Here is a 26,905-nt window from a genome sequence, read left to right as displayed (position 1 = left end):
GCAACCAGGACTTGAAATTTTCTTTGTTGTATCAATCATCATTTGTCATTGACAACCAACTTCTTTTAGAATTGATGTTCTAATTATTCATGTACATTTCTCTGACAAGATTTGTAAACCTTTGATGTGAGTGGAAATGTGTGCAGCAATATGACAAGGAAATTTGCCTCCATAACTTGGGACGAGTGCTGTTACATTGATAAACCAAAATAATCTGGAAGAATAAATCGTTTCTTCTTTCCTCCTCTAATTAGACTGAGGCCATTTGAACAGTTGACTAAGACTTACCAGGATAAGCTGCCCTTGGTCCTTGGTCAGGTTTAATAACAAAGATAGCTCAGGCTGAAACATATTGGAATTAATTTGTTTTTTGAGGTTGGAGTTGAAGCCAAAAGTCACAGCAATTAAGGATGCAGGATCTGATGGCTTATACAGGAATGCTTAATACTTTCAGCAAGAGTACTGGTTTTCAACATAACAAGCAGGTGTACACAACCAAAAGAATGTGCATTTTCTGGATAAGTAGTTGTGTAAAACAGAACTAATGCGATATGTGCACCACTCACATTGAATGCTGCTGTGTCAAAATACTGGAATGTATGAGCTAGCTGCATTGTATGATGAAAGTTCACTGTCACTTTCTGAACAGCAAGTGGCAATGGGCTGTAAATGCCAGCTCTGCCAACAATGCTCGCGTCCAAAGAATTCACACTGAATGTGGATTTTTTTAAGTGTTTATTCATTTTTAAAACATTTGCAGCATTTATAACCCAGCTCTGATACCCCTAAACAGAATGTCCTGGAGGGCCATTTCATAGTCAACCACTGGAGTCACATGTAGGCCAGAATGAGTAAGGGAGGCAGGTTTCCTCTCCGGAAGACTTTAATGCACCAGATGGGGTTTTATTACAATCCAATAGGTTTGTGATCATCATTAGTAAGACTAACTGTTTCTGTTTAGATTATTAACTGAATTCAAAAGGGCAGCATTGTTAGAGCTTACTCTTTTATCCAAGTTCTGAATGATTCTGGTGTGTAAGAAATGGTACTCGATTTTCAAATGAGAAAAAAAAGATTTCCAGTTTGCTTTTCCATAAAGGCCGTAATCTTTAACGCTACATCCACTTGCACAACATGCACATTGAATTGGAAGAGGAATGATAGGTGCTTCAGTCCCAGTGCCCCTTTGACTGTATCCAGCAGCTGCACAACTTTAACAAGTACTTCTGCTTTTATGTATTCCGCAGTTTGCACGTTCTCCCTGTGACCGTGTGGGTTTCCTCTGGGTGCTCCGGTTTCCTCCCACATCCCAAAGATGCTGGTTGTTAGGTTGATTGGCCACTGAGCAGTAGAATCTGGGGCAGTAGTTGATGGGAATATGGGGAGAATTAAAAAAGCAATTAGTGTAGGATTCGTGTAAGTGGATCCTTGGTGGTCGGTGTGGAAGGGACTGTTACTGTGCCGTATGACTCTATGAACTCTTTAGCCATGTTGAACTGAAGCAGAAAAACTTGAGGGTTTAGAGACATATGAGCCAAACATGGGGAAATGGGACTAGTTCAAGGAGACAAATTGGTTGGCATGGACGAGTTGGGCTGAAGGGCCTATTTCTGTGCTTTGTGACTATGATTCTATAACATACTCAAGATGATACTTAAAGAACTAGAAAGCTGAAACATAGCTACGTGCTCCATCTCCATTTGCACACTCACCAGGATGAAACAAAACCATAATAATTGAGACAATGATAATTACTCTGGAGTGTTAGTCATAAGTTCTATCATAAGCATAATACTGTCACATCTTGAGGGAAAAGACACGCTGAATCATCATTTCAGATGACAGCAAACCTAAACCAGAGTTGATACCCCAGCTTAGAGGTTAACTGGGCACAATAGCTGAGTGTGGACCACTGAAATGAGCATTTGTTTCATCCCAGCTGATCATTGTGAGGATCTGGACCAATTTTGCTTTTCAGCCTCATAAGTATTATGAATCCTAACCTACTCGGACGCTGGTGCAAGAGGTTCAAGCTGGTGTGCTGGAGTCACAAAAGCACAACAAAAGACCTGGCTTCTGGGGAATGGATCCTTGGGAAACACAAAACAACCAGTGATTAAGTGCTGGGGTATAGAGTAGCATAGTGATAGATGCATTTGATCAAGGAATTGAAGTCCTGGACTTTAAAAGCAGTATACCTCTGTTGATCCGAAAAACAAGCTAACATGAAGTAACTTACCTTTAGAGTACTCTTCAGGACCACTTCTCCCTTGACTTCGTGGCTAGGTAGGGCAGGCATGGTAGTGTAGTGGTTAGCGTAACGCTATTACAGTGCCAGCGACCCGGGTTCAATTCCCACTGCTGTCTGTAAGGAGTTTGTACGTTCTCCCCATGACTGCGTGGGTTTCCTCCGAGTGTTCCGGTTTCCTCCCACATTCCAAAGATGTACGAGTTAGGAAGTTGTGGGCATGCTATATTGGTGCCGGAAGTGTAGCAACACTTGCAGGCTGCCCCCAGAACACTCTACGCAAAGATGCATTTCACTGTGTGTTTTGATGTATATGTGACTAATAAAGGAATCTTATCTTACTTTTTCTTTGAGGGCAATGAATCAAATTATGCCTCCCATAGAGTGAGGGAACTCAGTTACTTAATGGATTAGTGCATGAGCACACTCCTGGACATATCAGAGAGCCACAGAGCTGGAAAGTCCCAAGACCATTCTATGGTGTGCTGGATTCTCTGATCTCAATAAAATCAGGCAATTCATTAGATCAGAGACACCTTAAGGTTTTCAAGGTCAGCAGGTTATGCAGTGATTGATCACCTATGGTAGTTCAAGATGTGGCATGTTCTAATCCATGAAGATGGCAACTGTGAAATGAATCTGTGAGTCAGGAGAGTCATAATGGTGCAGCTGGTAGAGCTGTTGCCTCACAGCTCCAGTGATCCGGGTTTGATTCTGACCTCTGCTGCTGTCAGTGTGCAGTTTGCACATTCTCTCTATAACTGGGTAAGGTTCCTCCAGGTGTTCCAATTTCCCCCCGCATTCCAAAGATGTGCATGTTGGTAGGTTAATTGGTCACCGTAAATTGTCCCAGATGTGTGTGTGAGTGGTAGAATCTAGAGGCATTTATGGGAATATGTGGAGAATAAAATGGGAGTAGTGTAGAATTAGTGCAAGTGGGTGCTTGATGGCCATCATGGTCTTGTTGGGCCAAAAGGCCTTTTTCTGTGCTCTATCTCTCTCTGACAAGTGACAAAGCCAGGACAGTAGAGTAGTGGATAAATCCTATGTAAAATTAAGCACAAAGAAGTCCATTTCCATTTCACCCAATAGCACGAAGAAAACTTTCTAAGAACTGAGAGCAGTGGTGTCATATCTTTTTGAAAGGTGGTTGAGATAGAATCTTTTACACTGATGGTAGGCAGGCTTCCAGCTGCTAATCACAATTCAGCACGCCTCTGTTAAATTGTACAGCTGCCAGTGATTACAGGACCTGACTAGGCAATGACGTGCCCACACTGAATGAGGATTACTATTTGCAGTTGGAACACAAAAGGTTTTGAAGTTTGGGTAATGGAGAAGTGCAGTTCAGTGCAGTTTCAGGAATACATAAGATGGGGAGCTGGTATGTACAAAACCAAGGGTTTATAACACCTTCTCTCAGAGATGACTATAATTACATTGTCACTGGTTGCCATCAATCACAGGGATATATGAATTCATAACTGAAAAATGTTGTCAGGAAGTGTACATAGACATAAGAATCTTGGAAAGATTTATGATGGAAAGGTAGATTCCATTATATGGAGTTGGATAAAATATAGCACTAATATAGCTGAGGGAACTTCATAGAAGCTCACTGCACAAGTCATTGGCTGAAATTCTGAGCTGGAATTTGCAGTATTGGTGAGGCTCACTGTTGCAATGATGGAAAGCTGACAGCAACTTCTGGAATATGCAGTGTGTCTGTTGCCATTCGGAGAGTGGAGTTGGTCACGGTTTGCTCTTCCAAAATGAGAATGTTTTTGCGGCCTCCTCCTCAGCAATCTGTAGAAATCAGTGAGGTGATGAGAACTTTACAAACTATTCTTGCTCTCAAAAGTCTAGAAAATGTTCACTGTGTTTTTAATGATTTGCTAATCAGTGACAGTGTTCGAAAGGGTGGCAGAAGCAGAAACCTTCAAAGCATTTAAAAAGTACTGGGGTATGCACTTGAATTGTTGTGGGGCCCAGGGCTATGCTGGAAAGTGGATTAGACTGGATAGATCAATCTTAGCCAGCACGGATACAATGGAGTGAATGGTCTCCTTCAATCCTGTGAATTTCTATGCATTAACCCATAATTCTCTAAAACTGATTTTGTTATATGTGTAATTTCATTCGCTGGGATAATTATTTCAGAATTTTCAGAAGCAGAATCAGATTTATTATCACTGACTTAGATGATGTGAAATTTGTTGTTTTGTGGCAGCAGTACAGTGCAAAGACATAAAATTACCATAAATTACAAAAATAAATAGTACAAAAAAAATAATGAGGTAGTGTTCATGGATACATGGACTGTTCAGAAATCTGATGGCGGAGGAGAAGTAGCTGTTTCTGAGTTATTGAGTGTGGGTCCCCAGGCTCCTGTACCTCCTCCCCAATGGTAGTAACGAGAAGAGGGCATGTCCCGGGTGGTGAGGGTCCTTAGTGATGAATGCCACCTTCTTGAAGCACTGACTCTTGAAGATGTCCTTGATAGTTGTGCCCGTGATGGAGCTGGCTGAGTCTACAACCCTCTGCAGCCTCCTGGAATCCTGTGCATTGGAGCCTCCATACTAGGCTGTGATGCAACCAGTCGGAATGCTCTCCACCGCACATCCATAGAAAATTGTAAGAGTCTTTGGTGGCATACCAAATCTCCACAAACTCCTAATGAAGTAGAGCCGCTGGCGTGCCTTCTTCGTGATTGCATTGGCATATTGGAAATTAATTTATATTTTAATTTTAAGAAACTTATGAGGTTTACTTTTATCCCAAATATGTGGCCCAATCTGTATTTCATTCTTTGTAAATTGTTGAAAAAGTTAGTTAGAAATTAAGGTTTTCTAATTATTGGTTTGCTACCTGTGCGATTTCTTCAACTTGATTAGCCTCCTAGCCTTCTGCATGACATCCCTGTGACTGTATACTATAGATCCTGTGGAACTGACACTTGACAATTAATGTTAGGAAATGCAAAATCCATGTCACTGTGATCATTAACGCTTAGTAGGGAGCTTTCCTTGAGCAATGCCATGATACCATTCACTACAAAGTCCAAGCCACCGCATCCTTTTCGTCATTTCAAACTAACTACATATATTGAAGAGCATATTTAATAGCCACCAAAATTATCTGCAGCTAATCCATAACCCCGAGTATACAACAAGGTGCTTTTGTATGGTTGTCTATTGTCATGGTCTCACAAAGGCAAGTTGGCAACTTTATGCTCTGAAGGTTTCATTTGTCAGTTTGTCTCAGCCAATCATCTCTGGGTCTATAGCTGATAAGTTCCAATTCATTAGCTTCAAATTAGTTAAGTTTGTTATATTAAGTAATTCAGAGAAATCCAACATGGAAATAAGACATTCGGCCCACTGAGCCCCCAACCAACCATCAACCATCATCCAATATTAATCCCAGTTTATTCTCCCCACATTCCCACCAGTTCCTCCCAGATTCTACCACTCACCTAGACACTTGGACTCACAGTGGCCAATTAACTTTCTAACCTGCACATTTCTGGGATGTGGGAGGAAACTGGACCACCTATAGAAAAGCCACATGGTCACAGTGAAAATGTGTCATCTCCACACAGCACCGGCAGTCAAGATTGAATCCAGGTCTATGGGGCTGCGCTAATATGCTGCATGATGGCTGATGCTCCAATAAATTTGTGAATAGAGTCATAGAGCAATACAGCATGGACACAGGCTCTTCAGCCCACCAGTCCATGCTGACCACAGTGCCCAACCAGCTAGCCCCAATTTCCTGCCTTTGGCCCATATCCCTAAGCCCCGCACCTCCATATACCAATCCAAGTGCTTCTTAAATGATATTATTATACCTGCTCAACCACTTCCTCTGGCAGCTCATTCTGTATACTCACCACCCTTTGCGTGAAAAAGTTGCCCCTCAGGTCCCTTTTGAATCTTTCCCCTCTCACCCGAAACCTTTGCCCCCTAGTTTTGGACGCGTGGGGAAAAGACTGTTACCATCCATCTTATCTATCCCTCTCATAATTTTAAACACTTCCATAAGGTCGCCCCTCATTTTCCTATGTTCCAAGGAATAAAGACCTAGCCTGGCCAACCTCTCCCTGTCTGGCAACATCCTCATAAATCTTTTCTGCATCTTTTCCAGTTTAACCATATCTTTCCAATACCATGGCGACCAAAACCATACACAGTACTCCAAGTGCCTCATTCTTCAGAATGCTTTTCAGGTGAACATTAAAGATCTTATGCTATTATTTGAAAAAGTTTCTTTAAAAATTTTCTTAAAATCAATCTTTCTAGCCGCATATTAGTCCAGCTCTTGTAATTCATTTCTTTCCCCTTTTGGGTTTGATGCAGACTGTAAAGCATTGAGATTGTGTGTTACATTACCAGCATCATACACGACTGGTAGTGATGATGAGTGTTCTTTTGATATCTTGTACAGCATTCTTTAATGGTCTGCACCACCAAGAACATTAATTAGGGCTGATACAGGGACATGTTGCTACAGTGTAATTGCTCTGTTAACATATAGACCGAAAATCATTGTACTCCCAGCGAAATTCATGCAGAAGTGCTTTTACATCTTGACGTGATCAGATGCTTATCTGTAGTACAAATATTTATTTCTATATGTTGAACAGCAGAAACGGAGACTGATTGTGAGAAATGGAAAGCCATGAAAAGCCAAATGAAAAGTGACACATTTTTTAAAAATATCATTGCTTGAATGTATTTTACAATTATATTCAATGCCGTACAAAGAGAACTTTTACTCCAGTACAGACAGTATACAAATGCTACTGTATCTCATGTGCCTGTTATACAAGTGTGACACTCATTTACTGAGGTAAGACACATATCTTACAGGATCACATGCAACTCTCAATTTTTACTATCTCACTCCCATTCATACTTTTCAAAATAGACTTTCATATTTTCATCTCTAACAACTGATAGCATTGTTTTTTTCCCCTTGGCAAACTCTTTCCCATCTTTTCTGCAGGGTTTCATTGCTAATAGTTGACTGTTCTTTTCTATTGAGGCGTTTGTCCTCTGGTACTTCACTCAATTGTCCAAACTTCATGTGGGCTTGTGAGCCTCAGTAGGTGTTGATCTGTGGATGTGAGGGAAAGGAGAGCAGGTATCACAGTCCAGCTCAACTCTGCTCCACCTTGACATCTACAGACACTGCATATTCCAGCAAGAATGATTGGCAAGCACTCAGGAACAGCATCCAGACTGATGTGAGTGCTCCATATTAACTTGGTTGTAGTTCATTTACAATCAATATGATGGATATCACCTGACTTCACCTTGGTTGACGATCAAGTGGGAAACAACTTTATCTAAGTTTCATATCAATTTCTGGTCATGTACAATCTAATGTGTATGTTTCTCTTGTATGTTAGATGTACGCTCTACTAGCACATTTTTAACAGCATACAATCCAGCCTCGTTATATATGGGACTAGTGATGCAGAAGATAGGTTCAACTCACAGACTGGCAATTTCAGAATGTGAATTCAGTGTAACAGTTCTCAAAATAAAACCATAACAATGAAATGGTTGGCTTGTCATTTAAGTTCAACTGGTTTGGTTATCTCTTTGAAAATCTGCAGTCCTTTCTTTTCTGGTCTGTGAGTTCCAGTCCATACAAATGTGGTTGATTCTTAAATGCCTTCTGAGGTGGCTTAGCAAGCCATAAATCACTATTACTTTGATTAAGGATGAACAGTACATACTGACCTTGCCACAGGAGGTTGCTTTCCTAGAATGCATACAAAAAGTATTTAGATATATTACAAACCCCTCCTTCATTGTTACAGTTGGCTGAATTTCAGTTGCTACTTATGGAAATGTATTAAATGTCTTTGTAATCTTATCCATGAAACCTTTTCTTATGATCTCTCTTCTGGTACTAATCCTGTGTTCTCATTTCTTGTTATTACTTTGGTCAACTATGGAAATAATTGATCACTTGTCTCCTTAAATCTTTTCCAAATTTTGAGCAGTTCTGCCCTCTTCTACATGAACATAGTATTGGTTTTCCAAGTCTCCCACCATAATGATATTCTCTCAACCATGGTATCTGAGTGAATCGTTGTTGCGCTTTCTAATGCTGTGTTAGAGTTTCCATGGTTCAGTATCTATAAAGGCAATATAAAGGCCAGCTTTGCCAGTGACACCTCCATCCTGAAAATGAATTTTAAATAAAAGTAGAGACAATGCTCCAGACAGTAAGTTTGGCACTGCTAGATTCCCAGTGAGAAGCATTCCTCAACGTTTAGGCATTTGGCACCATAGCATTGGAACCGTACTGGGAAGCACAGCAGTGTAGAGCCACTGCCTCACATCGCCAGAGACCCCGGTTCAATCCTGACCTCAGGTGTTCTCTGTGTGGAGTTTGCATGTTCTCCCTGTGACTGTGTGGGTTTCCTCCCATGTTCCAAAGATGTGCAGGATAGTAGGCTAATTGCTCACTGTAAATTGCCCTTAGTGTGTGGATGAATGGTAGAACCTGTGGGGAGTTGATGGGAATGTGGGAAAAATAAAAGAATGGAATTAAAGTAGAAACGGTGGACATGGATGACTGATGGGCGGAGTGGACTCGATGGGCCAAAGGGCCTGTTTCTGTGTTGTGTGACTCTAGTGCTCTATGACTCCAGTATTGTGACCCAAATCTGACTTGCAATCCTCTTGGAATATGGCTCTGTTATCAGAGTGCGGATTTGGGGCACTTGTAGACTAATCAGTGCTTTATACAAATTCATCTTCTCTTCAGTGCTTTTGCAGTCAAATGGCCCTATGTTTAAAACCTGGAATATCTGCTGCTTGCTTGGATTACTCTGCCCTTTTGTGCCAATGAGGGACAATGTGTAGGAAGAATGAAGAAGATAAGACAGGTTTGCTTCCTGGCAATAAATGAGTGTGGGTACAAGAAAGTGTGACACTTTGATTTCAATCATTGTCTAGATCTGTATTAAAAGATGAAATTCTGTTAAACGTTTCTAAAATAGCTTGTTTATGTGGCAACAGTCATAATGTTTGGAAGAATCTGTGTTTCTGTGGTAACCAGTGTCTCTGCAAGCACACAGCCTACCTGCACTCTCTGAAAGAATATCAACCATGCTCATAGGATCAGAGCTCATGAAGGATCTTGTATCTTTAATCCACCCTCTTTGTCAGCTCTCTCTTCCTTTCACAATGCATTGTTTTGCACTTGAGTTTATCTCTCTTTTTTAAGCACCTCTGGCCTTTTTTCTGCATTCTTTACAATTTTGCAAACCCAGAGCCAAACCAGCCCGACAGTCCGATTGATGTGAGACCAGCCCTTAACCTGTAAATGCCGGTTAAGGATGTTAGGGCCACCAACATTCAATGTGCTCATATGACATCTCGCTTTGTCATTGCTGAGGCAGCCATTAACCTGTTTATTTGGGTCATCGTTAGACATAATAATATGTTCCTACACTGTTAGTACCGGAGATTATTCTTATGCTAAGGAGTAATAGCCTACCACACCAATCCCTGGATTCAATATGCTTTTGTTGACATTTATGTCATATCTAATTATGCATCTAGCTTACAAATAAATATTTGTCACCACATATGGTGCTTGAGGTGAATAGCAAAAAATGTACTTAAAGAGAACTCCATGAAGGAGAAAGGATAGAATGAGATGAAGTAAAGTGGGAATAAGTTTGCGTGGAACATAAATGTCGGGCATAGATTTGTTAGGCTACACAACCTGTTTCTCTGCTGTATGTTACATGTAAAGGCAGAACATGCTGGATAAAAGGGCAGCTCTACCAGTGGGAGGGTTAAGGTTCTGGGTGGGACATCATGGAACATTAACCAGGAATCTGTACCACTGCTGCACCCTCAGGTTTCAATTCACCATCCAGCATGAGCAGATTTATTTTTAATGTCTAAAAGAGTCATCACTTCAAGAGTGAGATGGAACTGCAATGCTAAATCTGACATTAAAAAGCAGAAAGATAATGACCATTAAAAACACGTGAATGTGCATGTTTCCTCCTTTGTCAAGAATGAATGAAGCTGCAATCATTATTATTGGACTGAATTGATCTTACTAGCTAACTTGGAAGCTTAAATGCTCCATTGCATCCATTATTGCTGTGTTCTCTTCTGTTCATTAATCAAAAATAAACTCATTATCAGACAGAGTGCTGCATTTACCAAATGTAGCTTTAAAATGATCCATCAGCTTGTACCAAGTGGCCTTAATTCGGCAGATGATGTGGGTCACCTCTACTGTTAAGGTGTTACTTCACTGTGCAGTTCCACGATGCTACAGCATTAGGAGGGGTCTCAGTGCAACTTTTCTGACCTCAACACCCTTATGGTTTGCCCTTTTGCATATATCTGGGGTAACTGCATTATTTTCCTGGCTTAATACAACTGGCTGCAGCTCCCTTGAAATGCAGAAGATATCCCTCAACAGCCCTTGATTTCCGAAAGTCACACGGAACAAAAAAATGCACTATTTTTGAGGCAGTTAATTTGACAGCAGTTGCTCACAGACACCAAAAACAGGTTTTCTTAGGCTTGCGTGGTTTATTCTTCAGCTCCTGTTTCTGGTTAGTCTGGTTGTCAGTATTCCCTCTGGATAGGTGCTGCTGCTGTGAACTTTCATCCTCGCTTTCCAGGGCTCGGAGAACATGATGGAATCTGCCTTCCTGCTGTCTAAAGTCATATTCTACACTGGGGAAAAAAATACAGATAGATCAAATAGAACTGCTGCCAATTAAAAATATAACAGTACCTTAGGTTTAGATGACCAGCATACTACAACTCCCTTTAACTTACGTTTACTTCACTTTTATTGGTAAAATGAGAAAGACACTGGAACCTAAGTCCAAATCCTGTCTAGGCGATTGGGATGAAAGTCTCTTTGGTCTGTTCAGAGCTTGGGCAGCTTTCAGTGGCAAAAGATAAGCAATTCTCCACTAATTGGTAATCTCACACAGGACTATGTGAAGGAAGGGTGGTTGGGAAAGGAAGCATTGTTGCATTTTGTCACAAGGTTGTTCTTCTTCAGTTGAGACTGTACAGAGCTCATGATTGCTTGAAAATACTTTCCATCTCATGCCTTTGTGAGGACAAAATCATTTGCTTGTGTCATATTAACCACATTATCAATATCATTCCATATTGTATTGCATTGATTATGTAAGGAGGATTTTAGAAGTCTCTCCCTTCATCCCCTCACCCTAGTTCTTTAGGACATCCAAAATTCAACCTCCTTCTTCCTTGATAAGATACATGGACTGGGAACTTCCTTGGATAGCTCCCATTTCACATGATTACTGAAGTGAAGAGTTTTCTATCGCAATCCCTGAAATGTAATGCTGGAAGTATGGGAATAATGTAAAGCAACTTCCTGTCCATTAGTACTGAGAACACATCCACGTGAAACAGGATAGCTAGGTGGGTTCCCCAAATATCATTTAAATATGGTTGATGTAGCTAGTTCTGAAAATGCAGAAGCCTTCAATTTATTTGAAGCCCAGTGTAAGAAATCCCTTTTATAATTCTTGAAAGCTAAATACTGGTCTCGAAAATCAAACATACAATCACTCACAAATAGCTTCAGCAGTCCAATAAATGTCTGGCTTTGCCTGTTGAGAGTGTTTTTCCCACAGGGATTAGTTAAACATCAGTCATCTGAAAGATAGGCCAGGGTTAGCACCAAATATCTAAAGCTTGCTGTTTGACCCAACCTGATCTTAGGGAATGACATGTGAGATCAGTTTAAGGTTAGTCACTCTGATTTTTTTTAACATAATTGATGCAGTGTTATGTAAATGTCTACAGTAAGTTAAAGTTGTATTAATTAAATCACAACTAATGAGATTCAGCAAAGGACACAAAAGTGTTAGTGAACAAAGCCCAAAGCTAAATCTCAATTACTTCTCACCAGAAACCAGTTGATGTCTCCCTGAAAAGAATACACCAACACAAGTAGGTATGGATGAAGAATGGCCTTCTTTCATTTCATCTAATTTATCCAGATTACCATTACGGAATCATCAAATTATACTGCGTAGATAAGAGGGCATTCAGCCCAGTGTCCCTGTGCTGATGTGATGAAAGAGCAAGGCAATTTTCCCATTCCCTGTTTTCCATCATAATCCTTCAAATTTGTCCTTCTTCAGTTCATTTTGGAGTATAATTGAACCTACCTTCACCAGCTTGTCAGGAATCATCTTCCAAATTATAACTATTCACCATGTAGAATGTTTTTCCATATCTGCCCATCAAATAGAGTTCTTTCTTCTCTTACTACAATGCCTCAAATCATTGATACCTCCAGGAATGTAATTGCAGATGTGTGAAGTGATGATTCCTGATGTCTGTTTTACACTGGGCCTGTTCAGTAACTCTTGGGCTCTTGAACAGCTGTATTTGTGAGTCTGGGAGCAATCTTCCAGTGTTTGCTTTCCCTATCCTATTATAATAATTTTGGCTAATTTTGCTTTATCATAAACTTTCACTTTGTGATATTAGAAAATACCTCTCCTGTTTGTGGTACTTGCGTTTGACTTCATCTGCACTTTATTATCCTGAACATTTCAATCATCTTGTGGTTCAAGCTCCTTATTAACACGCAAACATTGAGCTCACAAAGTGTATATTAATAACAAAGGAATTAAATTTCTTCTGTTTATTATTCTTATTCAGTGATTTCCATATTTCTATTAAGACCCCACTCGCTCTACTCTAGCAGAATCATTCACTTTTAATAAAGGAGTTAACAACTCTTTTCATATAATTGCCAACATAAGATACAACCAACACATTAATCAATGCATTTAAATAGTGTACAGAGAGAACTTAATTGCAAAATGATTTTCATTATTATTGTTGCTTGATTGTGCCTCCACATTAGTTCATTAATGTTTCTGGGCCTGTTGAGCTTACAGCTCCAGCAGATTACAGACCTTTCCTCATACGAACCAAAAGTACTTAAGCCATGGTTCCAAAATATTCTGCCGATATTTATTGATCTCAATCAATGGTCTTCATTAGGTGGTATTTGTTTAAACCTAAATGAAGTTCAAAATTCCAGTTCAGCTTAGTCATTCACATATCGTTGTATTGATTGTAGGGAGTCTAACTTAAAATGATTTGCATATTATTGTTCAAGGTTATACTGGGTTAAGTATCAATTTTGGATCCTAACTTGGCCTATTCTTTGGAAGACGAATGCTTGAGTATTCCCTCTGGTAAAAGTGCTCTCAATATGCAAGTCAAGATAATTATTAGACTGTTGAGGCTATTTGTATATTTCAAGCTGCTGGCCAGCCTTTAGCTTTCTTTTGCATATAACAAAGTGTACATAAAATATTCCAATAGGGATTTATTGCATTGGGCTTAAAATAAACAGAAGGCTTTTGCGTTTTCAGAATTAACCATGGCAACCATATTTAAAATAACACATTATGATACAGACCTTTTGAGGCACTCAGATAAAAGGAATTGAATCTATATGCAAAGAGCAATAGTAATACAGGATTTTGGGCAAAGAGTGAAGGATTGGGATTAATTGTTTTACTCTTTCCAATAGCCAGCAGATGTATTAAAGGTCAAATTGCCTTTTTCTGTGCTATAAGACTCTCAGAAGAATTTAAAGATACACTAATTGCATAACATCTAGTTAATAAAATGATAATCAAGATCAAAATTCAAACTAGTTTGAGGGGACAAAACTCAGACCAATTTTGATTTATGCATCCCAATGTAAATAGTAGTTCTAGATTGATTGAATCCCCAGTGTTGATGGTTCCAAAACAATACCTTCAGTAAAGTCCTTTCCCATGTAAGTAACAAAGCAATATTGATAGAATAAAACCTCATAATATGTGGCCATCTGCTATGGTAAAATCATGGACATGTTTGTCCAAAGGTTAGTAATGGAGGAGATTTAGGGATTATGCACAAAAATAATTATGTTAGTCAACAGGGACAAAAAAAATTTTAAAAAAGGTGAGTCGAATATTAGTCTTTATCTCCAAGGGGTTTGGAAGATACAAGGATGAAAATTAAATAAAGTTTTACATTATTTAGTGATATAAAGCTCTGCTTCAACCACACCTGGAATTAAAGTCTTAGCATGGAAGCAGGCCCTTTGGACCCAAATCACCCACAAGGACCAGTTCTGCATTCAGTTCTGTGCATTGGATGCATTGATTATGGAGAGGGTACCAGAATGAAACTGGGTCAAAAAGATTAAATTATCAGTGTAAGTTGTGCCGACTAGCCTTGTAGTTTTCTTGTGTTTAGAAAATTAAAGTTAATCTGATCAGAGCTTTCAGGGTGATTAAAAGATTTGGGTGGATAGATAGAGAAGGTGAGTAGAAATCTGAAGGTTAACAGAAATCTTAAGGTTAGGCTGGGTCAACTGAACTGCTGTAGTTAAGTTAACTAAAAATGTGAAAACTGGAATGGATAGATCTTGTCAAGGTAGAGTATCATAGCTATGAATGAATGAAGGCTGAGTGGGATTGTGGCACTGATCAGTAACGATCAAAATGAATGGTAGAACTGGTGTGATGGGCTGAATGGCTTGCTCATGTTTCTGTGTTCCTAATGTCTGTCATTGTTCCTGTGCTGCACCATGAATGCTAAAGTTTGATATTCTCCCAAGGCTTTAGAATATAAGAAACAGCAGAAGGAGAAGACCACCTCCTCCCTCGAGCCTATTCCACTCATCATATGAGCTTTAGTTCTGCTCTCAAACAAATATTCAACCAGTTCTTGTTTTTTTTTAAAAACGTAGGGGTCAACAACACAGTGGCAATTAATTTTGGTTAGAGTTTCTTTGACTATCTACTAATGTGTGGGAATAAAACAAAATTTTTATTGTGGCATGCAACTTCCCAATTTTTGCCCTGATCTCTAGTTGGATGTAGTTAACTTGCTGAGTGAATGCAATCAGTACTGAGTCAACTTTAAAAACCTAGCAATCTTGACGAAGCTCTATCATCACAGTGGTTTATGTCTTAGGTTTAGTCTCCCCACCAATCTCTCAACAAACTGTAGTACATGAGCTTTTGAATGCTGCACTACTTCAGGTAGCTATCTGGATAGTGAATTCTGGTTAAAATGATCCAATTTTAACTTTTGATCCGATGCCTTTTGAGATTCCTTGGATTGTCTTGTTCAGAACTTAACTTCTTCACGTATTCCAAGGCCTTGAATCACTTTCATGAGGCAACGCTGAGAAGGATTGGAGAATATCAAACTAGTGCATTCGTGGTCCTTCTTCACATATGCTAATTAGCAACCTCTGGCTCCACATCAAATTTCATAACAATTAGTGATATTTCACCCAAAGGATCAACATTGCGATTCAGAAATAAGTATATTGGGGACCTCATGCCACTTGCTCAATTAGATTTCAGTCTGCCCTTTAATGGATCTAAAATGGTGGGTCCTGATAATATGAAGCATAATGGCCTCTGAGTGAATATAAATGTTTGTTTTGGAATATGCCACTGGAATCTTCACTGAGTTCACCCCCTTCTACATAGGAAGATCATGTCGTTGATATAATGTCCTTACACCATTTGGACATCAGAGGCTGAATTCTGGGACAGTTTGTGGTGTGAGGTTTGGAGGTAAGACTTCTTTGAGACACCTAGATTCAAGAACCAATGGTGGTGATGCGTAGGAAAGAGTGACTGACAATCATGTTTCCTCAATATCTTCATGCCTGCATTTCAGTCAGTTCATAAGAACAGTTGTCAAATATTCATGAATGCCCTATTTTTGTTTATTGTGGCTGGGGCCTGATAGAACTTGAGGCACTGTCACTTTTGAGCAAATTTAAATATTAGGATATACCTTTGCATAACTGTAACACAGTGTTATTTTGTGAAATCAGATTACTTGCAACTTAGAGCATCCGAGAAGAGTGAGTTGTATTTGGAACCTGAGGAAACCGTGCAAGTGCTCGCTTTGTGTCTGGGAAACTCAAAATATCTGCCTTATTAATTCATTCTGTTTTTTTTAACTTTCTTGCTACTTTGATATTTTCATAGAACTTTGAGAAAACTCCAAATATTTTTCTCTGACATGCAGAACCATTTGCAATATTTTTATAATCAGTCTTTTTGACCATCAGTTGAATTTTGTAAAATTTGTTTGCATTAAGTTTATCAGCCTTGGACACTACAGTAAAACTCTGATAATCTAGCACCCTTGGGACTTGGCAGATCTTCCAGATTATTGAGTGTTAGTCTTAGTAATACCTAAATATTATTTTATTTCATTGCATTACATATTACACAGTAGTCCAATAGATTTTCCAGTGGGAGCAGGAAATATACAAATGACTCCAGAACCTGACTCCGGTTGTAAACCTGTTCCATGTTCCATGGACACCCAGCCCACAGTATGGACCCTGGTCCTGGCTGTATTCTAGATCGTTGGCTCTGGCTGGATACCCCATTTGCACTTTGGATCCCTGGCTCACATACCGGATTAATGAGTGAGCCAAATGCCAAACCATCAGGATTTCTGAACAATCAGATTCTGGATCATTGGCATTTAACTGTAGTTCTTAATGTGTTCAGTCCTCAACAATAGTTCCAAACATGTTGCACATGCTGCCTTTCCAATGTAGTTGGAGGTCTCCTACTGGTCAGATGTCAGGTCTATTTTAGTCTTCACCACATGGCTGGTGACCTGGCAGTGTGAAGCCTCTGTTCATCATTGAGCCTTACTGACTATAATTCCATGGATTGAAATTTGGGGAGGTTCTATAAAAGCACTGAGATCAGCTCCACAAATAACCATCCATGATAGCGTTAGAGATTAACCAAATTGTTTAGTGCCTAATTAATTTAATTAGAAGACAATGAACAACAACGTTTCAAGTTCAGAATCCCTTGATATTGTTCTCTACTTTAAAATCTATACATTTATCACTGGTTATTGTAATATTCTTCTATTGACTAAACCAATTAGCTACTTAACTTCCAACTTCAAAAATCCTCACTTTCATTTAACATAACATTGCCATATGTTAAATGTCTCCGTTAATAGGCATCTTTATCACATTCTCCAATTTTAGACAACTGATACCAAAAATGGTTCTTTAATAGCTTCCTTTCCAGATGTGATCATTCGCTGCACATTATTGTGAGGACAGCTTTATTTGTTTTGAATTCTTCAACATTTTCCCTTTATATATTGAAAGTTCAATGAGAAATTCAAAGCATTTTGGGTCATGGCCTCCCTGTTTATGAGGAGGTGCAGATGATTTGTACCGACATCCAATCATGGCTTGGAATCAGGTTTTCTCCCCTCAGTAGATTTTCCCTGATATTCACTAGTATCTCAACTGATGACTCAATCAATTTGTTTTCATGATGAAGGATCACAGTCTTCCCCGTTGACTTGCAGAAAACCAATTTGAGAAGCTTATCCAATGATTTGCTGCAACTACCTGCTCCAAACTTGCTGTTTGATTTTGGCAATTAGTAACCTGATTCAATTTAATAGTGGTGTGCCTTATCTCAAGCTGCACTGGATAGGCCTCATTATGCTGCTGTGGAGAATTTTTTATTGTATTGAGAAGAAATGTTATCAGGGACACTGAAGTGCTGTCCTCAGCTCCATTTACATGACAAAAGCTTCCATGCCAAGAGCAGCAGAACTAATGTTCAGTGAGGCTGGAGATTGAATTATGGATGGGTTCAATTTTCCTTACGCCTCCATTCTTTGTTCCTTCCCTTTATCCTTTTAAATCACGATTATGTTCACTGAATGATTGCAAAGTCAAGTGTGTCCCTGGATTATAAATTAGACTTGTCAATTAACCCACTTCACCAGGCAGACTTCATGAACTAGAGATTCTTCAGGAAGTCATTAAGATCTGTCTCTGCTGAAGGCTTGTCTCAACCTGTAGATTACTAGTTTTGTTTCAATTTTAAAATAGTATGGAATTGTAGTCAAATGAAAAAAAATGGTGCATTAACTCAATCTGAATGACTGGTTTGGCTTGCTTGGGGCAGATTTGTCTTGGTAACATTACGCCCATGATTACAGGAGTTAGGCTTTAAACCTGACCTCTGTACAAACATAACCACACAATTTCAAATAAAATACAGAGGGAAAGCAGGGAATAACAGACTGTTGGCTGAGCATTTGTCCTTGTGAAGATGGTAAAATCTATTATAAAGGCTAAAAGGACACTTAGAAAATATCAATGAGATTGAACAAAGTCAGCGTGGATTCATGAAAGAGAAACTGTGTTTATCATATCTATTGGAAATTTTTGGAGATGAAATTGAATGAACTGATAAGGGAGAACCAGTGGATGTGGTATATTTGGATTCTCAGAAGGCCTTTGATAAATCGTCAGCCCACTTGAGATAAAGGTTAACAGTTTATTAGCCTCCTTGATCAGTATTTGTGCATACATTCTGGCTCTTGGGACAGTTATCACTCAGCACAATCACAAGTACTTTCCAGCTGAGTTTAATGGATAGTATGATAGGATTGCACTGGAGACAGTGCAAAGGTATTGTCTAGATTTTAAAGAGAGATTGGATAGGCAGGGTATATTTTTCCTGGAGCTGAGGAGGCTGAGGAATGACCTGATTGAGGTATACGAAATTATGAGGGGGAATAAATAAGGTAGATTGTAAGAATCATTCACCCATGGTGGGAGTGTCTAAAACAAGAGGGCATAGGTATAAGGAGAGAGGTAGAAGGCTTAGAGGGAATCTGAGCATTTTTTTACACAGGTGCTTGGTACCTGGACAAGCATTTGAATCACTAAGACGTAAATGCCTATGGACCAAATGCAAGAAAATGGGACTAGTATAGATAAGTACAGATGTCAGTGTGGACATTGTAGTACAAAGGGCCTGATTCTGTACTGTATGATTCTATGACTCTATTAAAGACAATAGGCCCCTGCTAATTCTGTCCCTAGAGCCTTGTGGTGAATGGGTCTGACTGTGATCCCACAACAGTGTAACAAAGTACACATCCCTGTACCCCAAGCTGAGAAGTATTTCAAAGTACCATGCCAGGCTGACTACTTCCCCACTAGTCCATAGACTAAGCTTTTCAAATACCAAAGCTCCAGTTGACTGAAGAAATTTATAACTCCACTGTGGGTTCAGTGCCGAACATAAACCAGCAGCTTCAGTGCAGGAGGAGTACTAGTTAAGGTGAGGGGAAGAAAATAGAATGAAGGGAATAAAATAAATTAATTTATTATATTTGGATTATTCACCCAAAGGGCTGCAGTGGTCCAAAAAGTTGGCTCATCAGCACTTTCTCTGGGGCAGTTGGGGATGAGAATAAATGCTAGCATTGCCAGTAAATCCCAGATCCCGAAAAAACAAATTAACAAAAAAGGGATTTCCTTTACTTCACCAATTGTTCTGAAGCACCCTTTGTCAAACCCCAACTTGCCATACCAGAGACTAGACTCCAATTTTGTGACATTTTATTGTAATATATTCTGGGCAGAATAATGAGACTGCAGTGTTAAACTGTATTCTGAAACCCTGTTAACAGCAATCCTACCAGAAGTTAATTGCGTCAAAGAAATATCTATTTAAATAACTTACTGTTAACAATCCAGTTTTGGAGACAATGCATATAGATGACTGTGCCTAGAGCTCTGAATTCTTTAGTGATTGAAACTATTTGTTCTCCAGCCTGGTTTTCCAACTGTGCTTAGAGTTGTTCATGCACGTTAAATTGGGTGGAATTAATGTTTGTTACAAGTTTAAAAACATATTTTCGTGGAAGGTTAAGTGAGAACCATGGCAGAATTGCAACCACCTTTCTTTCTCTCAGTAATTAATTTCTTTAGATTATAAAACTATCCACCAAATGCAAAAACGGGTCATGATAAAAAAAAAGCGAGTATTTTTGGTTTTCTGGAGAAATGAAAACATTTATACAAAGAAAGATGTTTGTGCAAAAGTTCTGTTGTAGGGCAAAATAGAACAGGTTTTTAATGACAAAGGAATTTTGAAAGCCATACTAGATTTTACGTATTACATGGCTGATCCTTATTCAGAGTACTTCATTATTATTAAAATATTTTCAATTATCAAGGAAAACAATCATCAAATATTAATGCTCTAGTGCTAAGTGCAAAAAGAATCTTCAGGCACGTTTAGAGGAAAATAATTATGCCTCTTCAGCATTGATTACTGTATCAATGGATGGTATTCTGAGAATAAAGTTGAGCCCGGGGGCTAAAGTTATGGATGAGTACGAGTGTCTTCATTGAGGAGAAGGAGGATTACCACTGATGACTTGGAGTGGAAGGTCTAGTGTGGTTATCATGGAAGAAGGTGCCAGGTTGAAGTCCAGCTCTGTGCCGAGGTGGTGGGAAGGGTATTGAGATTGAGCAGTGCACTAACCTTTCTGTAAAGTGAGTTTGAAGAGCCATCTAGGTTTGAGAGTGCAGCCAGATTTTTTGATTAAAAGCCAGAACTATTGGTTTTTATCTACATTGGCAGGCAAATGTTTGAGATTCCTGAGTAAAGGTGGAAAACCTGAAGTGAACTCAGCCAATCAGCAATCCTGGGGCAATTGTACTTTAATTTTGGAGTAATGCTGGATAGTTCAATCTGTAGATCTCCCAGCACTTAGGCTGTGGACAGAAGGATAAGTACCAGGCCATTTACCTTTTGTTGATTTAATTGAGTTCATTAAAATGTACTTCATTGCTTTTAATTATCTCTTTGTGTTTTTAAATGTTCTACATTTTTTATTGTTTTAATATTTTTTCCTAATTTTAAATTTTTAACGATAATTTAATTCTCTTGTTGTTAATGGCACTTTTTAATTTTGTGAGTGCTTTTGAATCCTTGTTAAATTTGGAGACATTCACAGAGATTCAACTTTAATGACTGCTTTGACAGCTGATAAACTGGGAGTGGGGTGTCACCAGCTTCAAAAGCAACTCTGGTGGTGGGGCCTATCAGTTTCACTTGGAAAGAACCTGCACTGGGTTAGGCCTCACTAACCAGCTAGGACTCACCTTCCCAATGGAGGCCTGCACCCAAGGACCCCTTCATAGGAAGAGAGGCACACTTATTGGCCAGTGGACAATCCATGCCATTGTCAGGATGGTATTTCAATCTTTACTGAGTTATGGACATGGTTTGGCTAACTTACACAAAGACTTTCCACTGTGGGAGATTCATAGATTTTCACCAGTGAATCAAGTTGCTTATGAACTTAGCACCTCAATGGTGGAATTGGGATTGGGATTCATAGTTTGCTGTGGTCTTCCAAAGCTTTGGAGCTGAGAGAAGTAATGTGGTGTTTCTTCTAAAGTTGTTCTGTGGTTTCTTAAAATTTGGTTTTCTGCTTCTCTTGGTAGATTGTGGTCCCACAATCTCGCTTTGTATTTAGTTTGAAGGTGTTGTAATGTGGATAGGTGGGAGAGGAATTTCAGCTTTTTATATGTAAGCTACCCTGCAAGATTAGTGTAGAGGGAAATTTACTCTGTATTGAATTCATGTACTTCTTACCCTGGGAATGTTTGATGTGACAGTGTAGTAGAGTAGTTATCCTGTGTGGGAGCAGCTTACTCTTCATTATAACCAAACGGCATACCAGAGATGAAAATGCTTAATGCTGGCATGGTGTCAAGCACCAACCAATGTACCAATGAGTTGCCTTTGCACACATTTTTGGATTTTGATTAAAATGATAAGTAAATGAAAGTTCTTTTAACTTGGAATAAATCATGCTTGAGATCATTTCCAGATAAATTGTGCCAATCCTGAAACTTGACTGGGTACTTCTTGTCATGAGTCGTCCATGTGACATTAGCCCAGTTTCTATGCCAGCACCACAAGCAGTGATTCACTTGCACTTCTTCCAACTATTGTATTGCATTCAGTGTTCAATACATGGCCTCCTCAACAGCAGAGAAAGCAAACGCAGATTGGGTGATCACTTTGCGGAGCACCTACGTTCAGTCTGCAGGAGCAACGCTGAGTTTCTGGCTGCCTGTCATTTTAATTCACAGTCCCACTCCCACTCTGGCTTCCGTGTTGGCCAAACTCTAGCCTGAAGAACAACAACTTATAATCTGTTTGGGCATGTTTCAGACTTCTGGACTCAATATCAAGTCTCCAGCTTTCGGTAACTTGCTTTGTCTGTGTCAGAACTGGCCATTTCTGATGTAAGTCATCCATCTGTGATATTAGCTCAGTTTCTTTCTCTCCATTGAAGCTTGAACTGCTGGGCATGTCCCACACCACTGCTAAAGCAACACATTACACAGGCAAAGAAGCATAATCACCCCCTAACTATCCCCATTCACCCATTTGACCTGTCCTCATCCAATCACAGATATTCCCTATGTCCCATCCTATCCCTTGCCTTCTCTGTAAATTAAAATGATCATTTTCTTATCTCTTTCCCAGGTTTTATAACCTGAAATGTTAACTCTGTTTTTCCCTCCACAGATGCTGCCTGACCAGCTGAGTATTTTTCCAGCAATTTCTGTTTTTCTTACAGATTTCCATCAGAGAATCAGGTTGTTCTCTCAGCAGTGCTCTGGGACTACAAGACTGTGTTGCCTTGGGTGCCCATCATTGGGCATTGGAGGGACAACATGGACTTTCTCCCATGGAGCTGATCTGGAGATGGGAAGGTCAATGAAATGTCAAAGAGTCACAGAGAGATATGGCATGGAAACAGGCCCTTCAGCCCACTATATTCCTGCCGACCATCAACCACCCACTTACTCTAATCCCACACTAATCCTATTTTGTTCTCCCCACTTTTCCATCAGCTCCCCCCAGATTCTACCACTCACCTACACACTAGGGACAAATTACAGTGTCCATTAACCGGCACGTCATTGGGATGTGGGAAGAAACTGGAGCACGTGGAGCAAACCCACACAATCACAGGGAGAAGGTGCAAACTCCACACACACAGTATCAGAGGTCAGGATCGAACTTGGGTCTCTGGCTCAGTGAGGCAGTGGCGCTACCAGCTGTGCCACTGTGCCACCCCCTTGGCCCCTCCACCTCATCACCATACTAACTCCAACCAGTGCCCCACGTTTCCAGCCCCCCCCCCCCTCCCAAGTCTGCTTCCTCTCCCTCCTCCCCTGAACCATCACACCAGCCCTTGCTGGTCCATTTGAAGTGGTATCCATGGAACCCCTTGCCTCCTGACCTCTGATACTCTTCGTGCCATCCCACCCTTCCTGATCTTTACTTTCCTGCTCTGAACCCCATGTTCCTGCTTCCCAAGTACCCTTCCCCATGTCCTTTCTGACCTCGCGCTGAGCCAATTACTGAAGTTGAGCTCCAAGACAGTCCCCTTCTAACTCCGTACCTTTCTCCTGCTGGGCATGTGATCAACCTTTTGAGCCCAGCCTCGGCATATGCGCAAGCATGCAGGGGTAATATGCTCCACTGCTGGAAATCCAGGTCTTGGCTTTCATCTGTAAGGAAGTTGTGATGATGTGAGACAGCAGCCATACAGGTGATTAACTGGTAATCGGGGATCAGAATGAAGGATAACTCCAAAACAGGAGATTGTCTACTCATTGTATATTGTTAATGATTTCAGAGTTGTTATCCAATTAAGTCACACCGAAATAAATTCCTTTTGATGATACCCTGCAATATTGGAATTAGGTTTTGTGTATGTTTAATGACTTGAACTTTGGAGCACTGAAATGAGATGGGTACAGGAATAGACACAGTTGTGGGAGGTGCTGAAGGCCATGTATTTACAGTGTTGGGTTGGAGTCAAGTTGTTGGGATAAAGAACAGGGAGTTATAGTCTGCCTGTATTGGAAATGCATGATGCTGGCACAGTGTGTCTTAAGTGGGAAGCATTAGATTGTCCATCACTGGCCAATGAACAGGAAACTCACAAGTAAATTCACACATTTTTAAATTCTGATTGAGAGGTGCTTCAGAGACTCGAGCACAGAACTCTGAGCTGACGCTGAGGGAGGGCTGCACTCTCATACTGAGGGAAGGCTGCACTCTCAGAAGCGTCATTAGATGAAAAATCAAGTCAAGTCTAGGGTGCTTTCACACTAAGATTCAAATGATGAATCTTCTGCCCTGCTGCATAGGGTCCTCATGCCTATGAGAGAAACTTTCTTAGGAAGAGAATTGAGTGAATGTAGTTAATTGCTTATCTTTTGTGTTTTATTATTTCTAACAGCTAAAACCTTTCTCAGAAGTCAGATTATGGACAAATCTTCCTTTCAGTGACCCTCTTAAAATATAATTTTTTTTCTGGATTCATGTGATGCATCATTGATTTCAGACCACTAAGTATGACTCATTCAACTGCCGCTCATTTAAATGTGAGAGCTGTAACTACTTTGTTATACTGCAACCATTTACCTCCATTCTGCTGCAAGGAAAGCTTTTTCAGGATAATAAATCAAAAGGTTGTGACAGAGATGAAGGAAGTTACAACAAAACCACTGCACTTAGCTGCGATTTTAGAATATCAGCCAGAAAACTTAAGCTCAAAACATTGAAGCCAAGTCCACAATAAGAATGAACTCTTGTCATGGAAAAAAAACATGGGATGTGATCCTGGTAATTACTTTTCAACATCCTCCAGGGTTAAATCTGCTCAAATTAATCAGAACAATGATATTGGGAGGTCATGCCACAAGAAGGCCCAGGCTCACTCCTTTCTTTCTGATATAGAACATCATTATTTATTCATTCACTATTTGGGATTTAGGTACCACTTATTGTCCATCACTAATTGCCCAAAAGAAGATGGTGGTAAGCTTTGGAGATTAATTCAGATAAGTATGAAGTGTTGCATTTTAGAAAGTCAAATCAAGGTAGGACTTTCACAGTGAACAGCATCACTTGTAGTGTCGTAGAACAGAAGGACCGAGGAGTACAAATACATGGTTCACTGAAAATGGAGTCACAGGTAGACAGGATGGGGAAGAAGGCTTTTGGCACGTTGGCCTTCATCAGTCAGGGCACTGAGTATAAAAGTTGGGAGGTCATGGTGCAGTTGTACAGGATGCTGGTGAGGCCGCAGTTGGAGTATTGTGTTCAGTTTTGGTCATCCTGTTATAGGAAAGGTGTTATTAAACTGGGAAGAGTACAGAAAAGATTTACAAGAATGTTGCCAGGACTTGAGGGACTAGTTATAGGGAGAGGTTAGACAAGCTAGGGCTTCACTCCTTGGAGCGAAGGAGACTGAGAGATGATCTTATCGAGGTGTACTAAATTATGAGGGGCATAGATAGGGTGAATGCACTCAGTCTTTTTCCCAGGGCTGGGGAATCAAGAACTAGAGGGCATAGGTTTAAGGTGAGAGGGGAGAGATTTAATAGGAACCTGAGGGCCAACTTTTTTACACAAAAGGTGGCATGTATGTGGAATGAGCTGCCAGAGGAAGTGGTTGGTATGATAACAACTTTTAAGAGACAATGGACAGGCATGTGGATTTGAAAGGTTTAGGTTATGGGCCAAATGTGGGCAAATGGGATTAGCTTGGATGGGCATCTTGGTCGGCATGGACCAGTTGGGCCAAAGGTTTCCATGTTGTATGACTCTACCTTGAAGTGCTGCTGAATTTCTGGTGAGAGTGCTCCCACAGTGCTGTAGCAGATGGAGTTTCAGGTTTTGGATCCTGTACTGATGAAGGAACAAGTTGGGATGGTGTGCAGGTTGGAGGGGAACCTTCAGGTGATGGTTTCCTTTGCCCGTTGCCCTTCCCATTCTTGGTGGTGGAAGTCACAGGTTTGGGAGGTGCTGTTGAAATAGCCTAAGTAGGTAACTACAATACTTTTCATAGATTGTACACCCTGCAGCCACTGGGCACAGGTGGCAGAGGGAATGATTACTTAAGGTTGTGGATGGGGTATTTATTAATCAGGTGGATTGCTTTGTGGATGGTGTTGAGCTTCTTGAGAATTGTTGAAGCTGCACTCATCCAGGCAAGAGGATATTCCATCAAACTCCTGACTTGTGCCATATTCAAAGGCTTTGAATGTCAGACAATGAGTTAATCACCACAGAATACCCAGACTTTGACCTGCTCTGGGGAGGAACTTTAGCAACATCAACGCTTGACCCACTGAGTTCCTCCATCAGTTTGTTTTTCACTTCAGATTCCAGCATCTGCAGTCTCTTGTGTCTCCATTTGATCTGCTCTTGTTTCCACAAATATGAAAATGGCTGGTGCATTTGAGTTTCTGGTCAACCATGACCACTAGAATGTTGCTGGTGGGGAACTCAGTGAAGGTAATGCTAATGAGTGTTATGGATAGATTGTCATACTCTCTCTTGTAGGAGATAGTAACTACCTGGCATTTTATGTGGTGAATGTTGCTGGCTACATGTCAGTGAATGCTGTCTAGGTCTTGCTAGATGCAGGTACGCACTACTTCATTTACTGAGTTGTGAATGGATTTGAACATTGTGTAATCATCAGAGAACATCCTGACGTCTGACCTTTTGGTGGAAGGAAAGTCATTGATGAAACAGCTGAACGTTGAGTGAGCTAGGGCTTTTCTCTTTGGAGAGAATGAGAGCTGACTTGATAGAGGTGTACAAGATGATAAGAGGCATAGATCGAGTGGACAGTCAGAGACTTTTTCCCAGGGTGACAATGGCTA

The 26,905-nt window shown here is 40.2% G+C and overlaps 2 protein-coding genes across 6 annotated transcripts in view; one reads left to right on the top strand and one right to left on the bottom strand.

The window, feature by feature from the left end:
• LOC127569055 (dedicator of cytokinesis protein 2-like) overlaps positions 1-26,905 on the top strand; it is a 528,829-nt gene that overhangs the window by 238,376 nt on the left and 263,548 nt on the right. The window lies entirely within an intron of this gene.
• LOC127569056 (protein INSYN2B-like) overlaps positions 6,965-26,905 on the bottom strand; it is a 70,630-nt gene continuing 50,689 nt past the window's right edge. For 2 of the 4 annotated variants that reach the window (XR_007956138.1, XM_052013340.1), the window contains one exon: positions 23,655-23,731. Coding sequence is in view for 3 of the 4 variants with exons in the window: in XM_052013340.1 (XP_051869300.1) it covers positions 23,728-23,731 (4 nt within the window). In the remaining variant the exon portion in view is untranslated. Of the gene's footprint in view, positions 10,978-23,654; positions 23,732-26,905 lie in introns of those variants that run through there. The other 2 variants (XM_052013338.1, XM_052013339.1) reach the window with 2 other exon arrangements.

This window comes from Pristis pectinata, chromosome 4, assembly GCF_009764475.1.
Source record: "Pristis pectinata isolate sPriPec2 chromosome 4, sPriPec2.1.pri, whole genome shotgun sequence".
Classification (NCBI taxonomy): domain Eukaryota; kingdom Metazoa; phylum Chordata; class Chondrichthyes; order Rhinopristiformes; family Pristidae; genus Pristis; species Pristis pectinata.
This window is presented reverse-complemented; position numbering and strand designations above follow the sequence as displayed.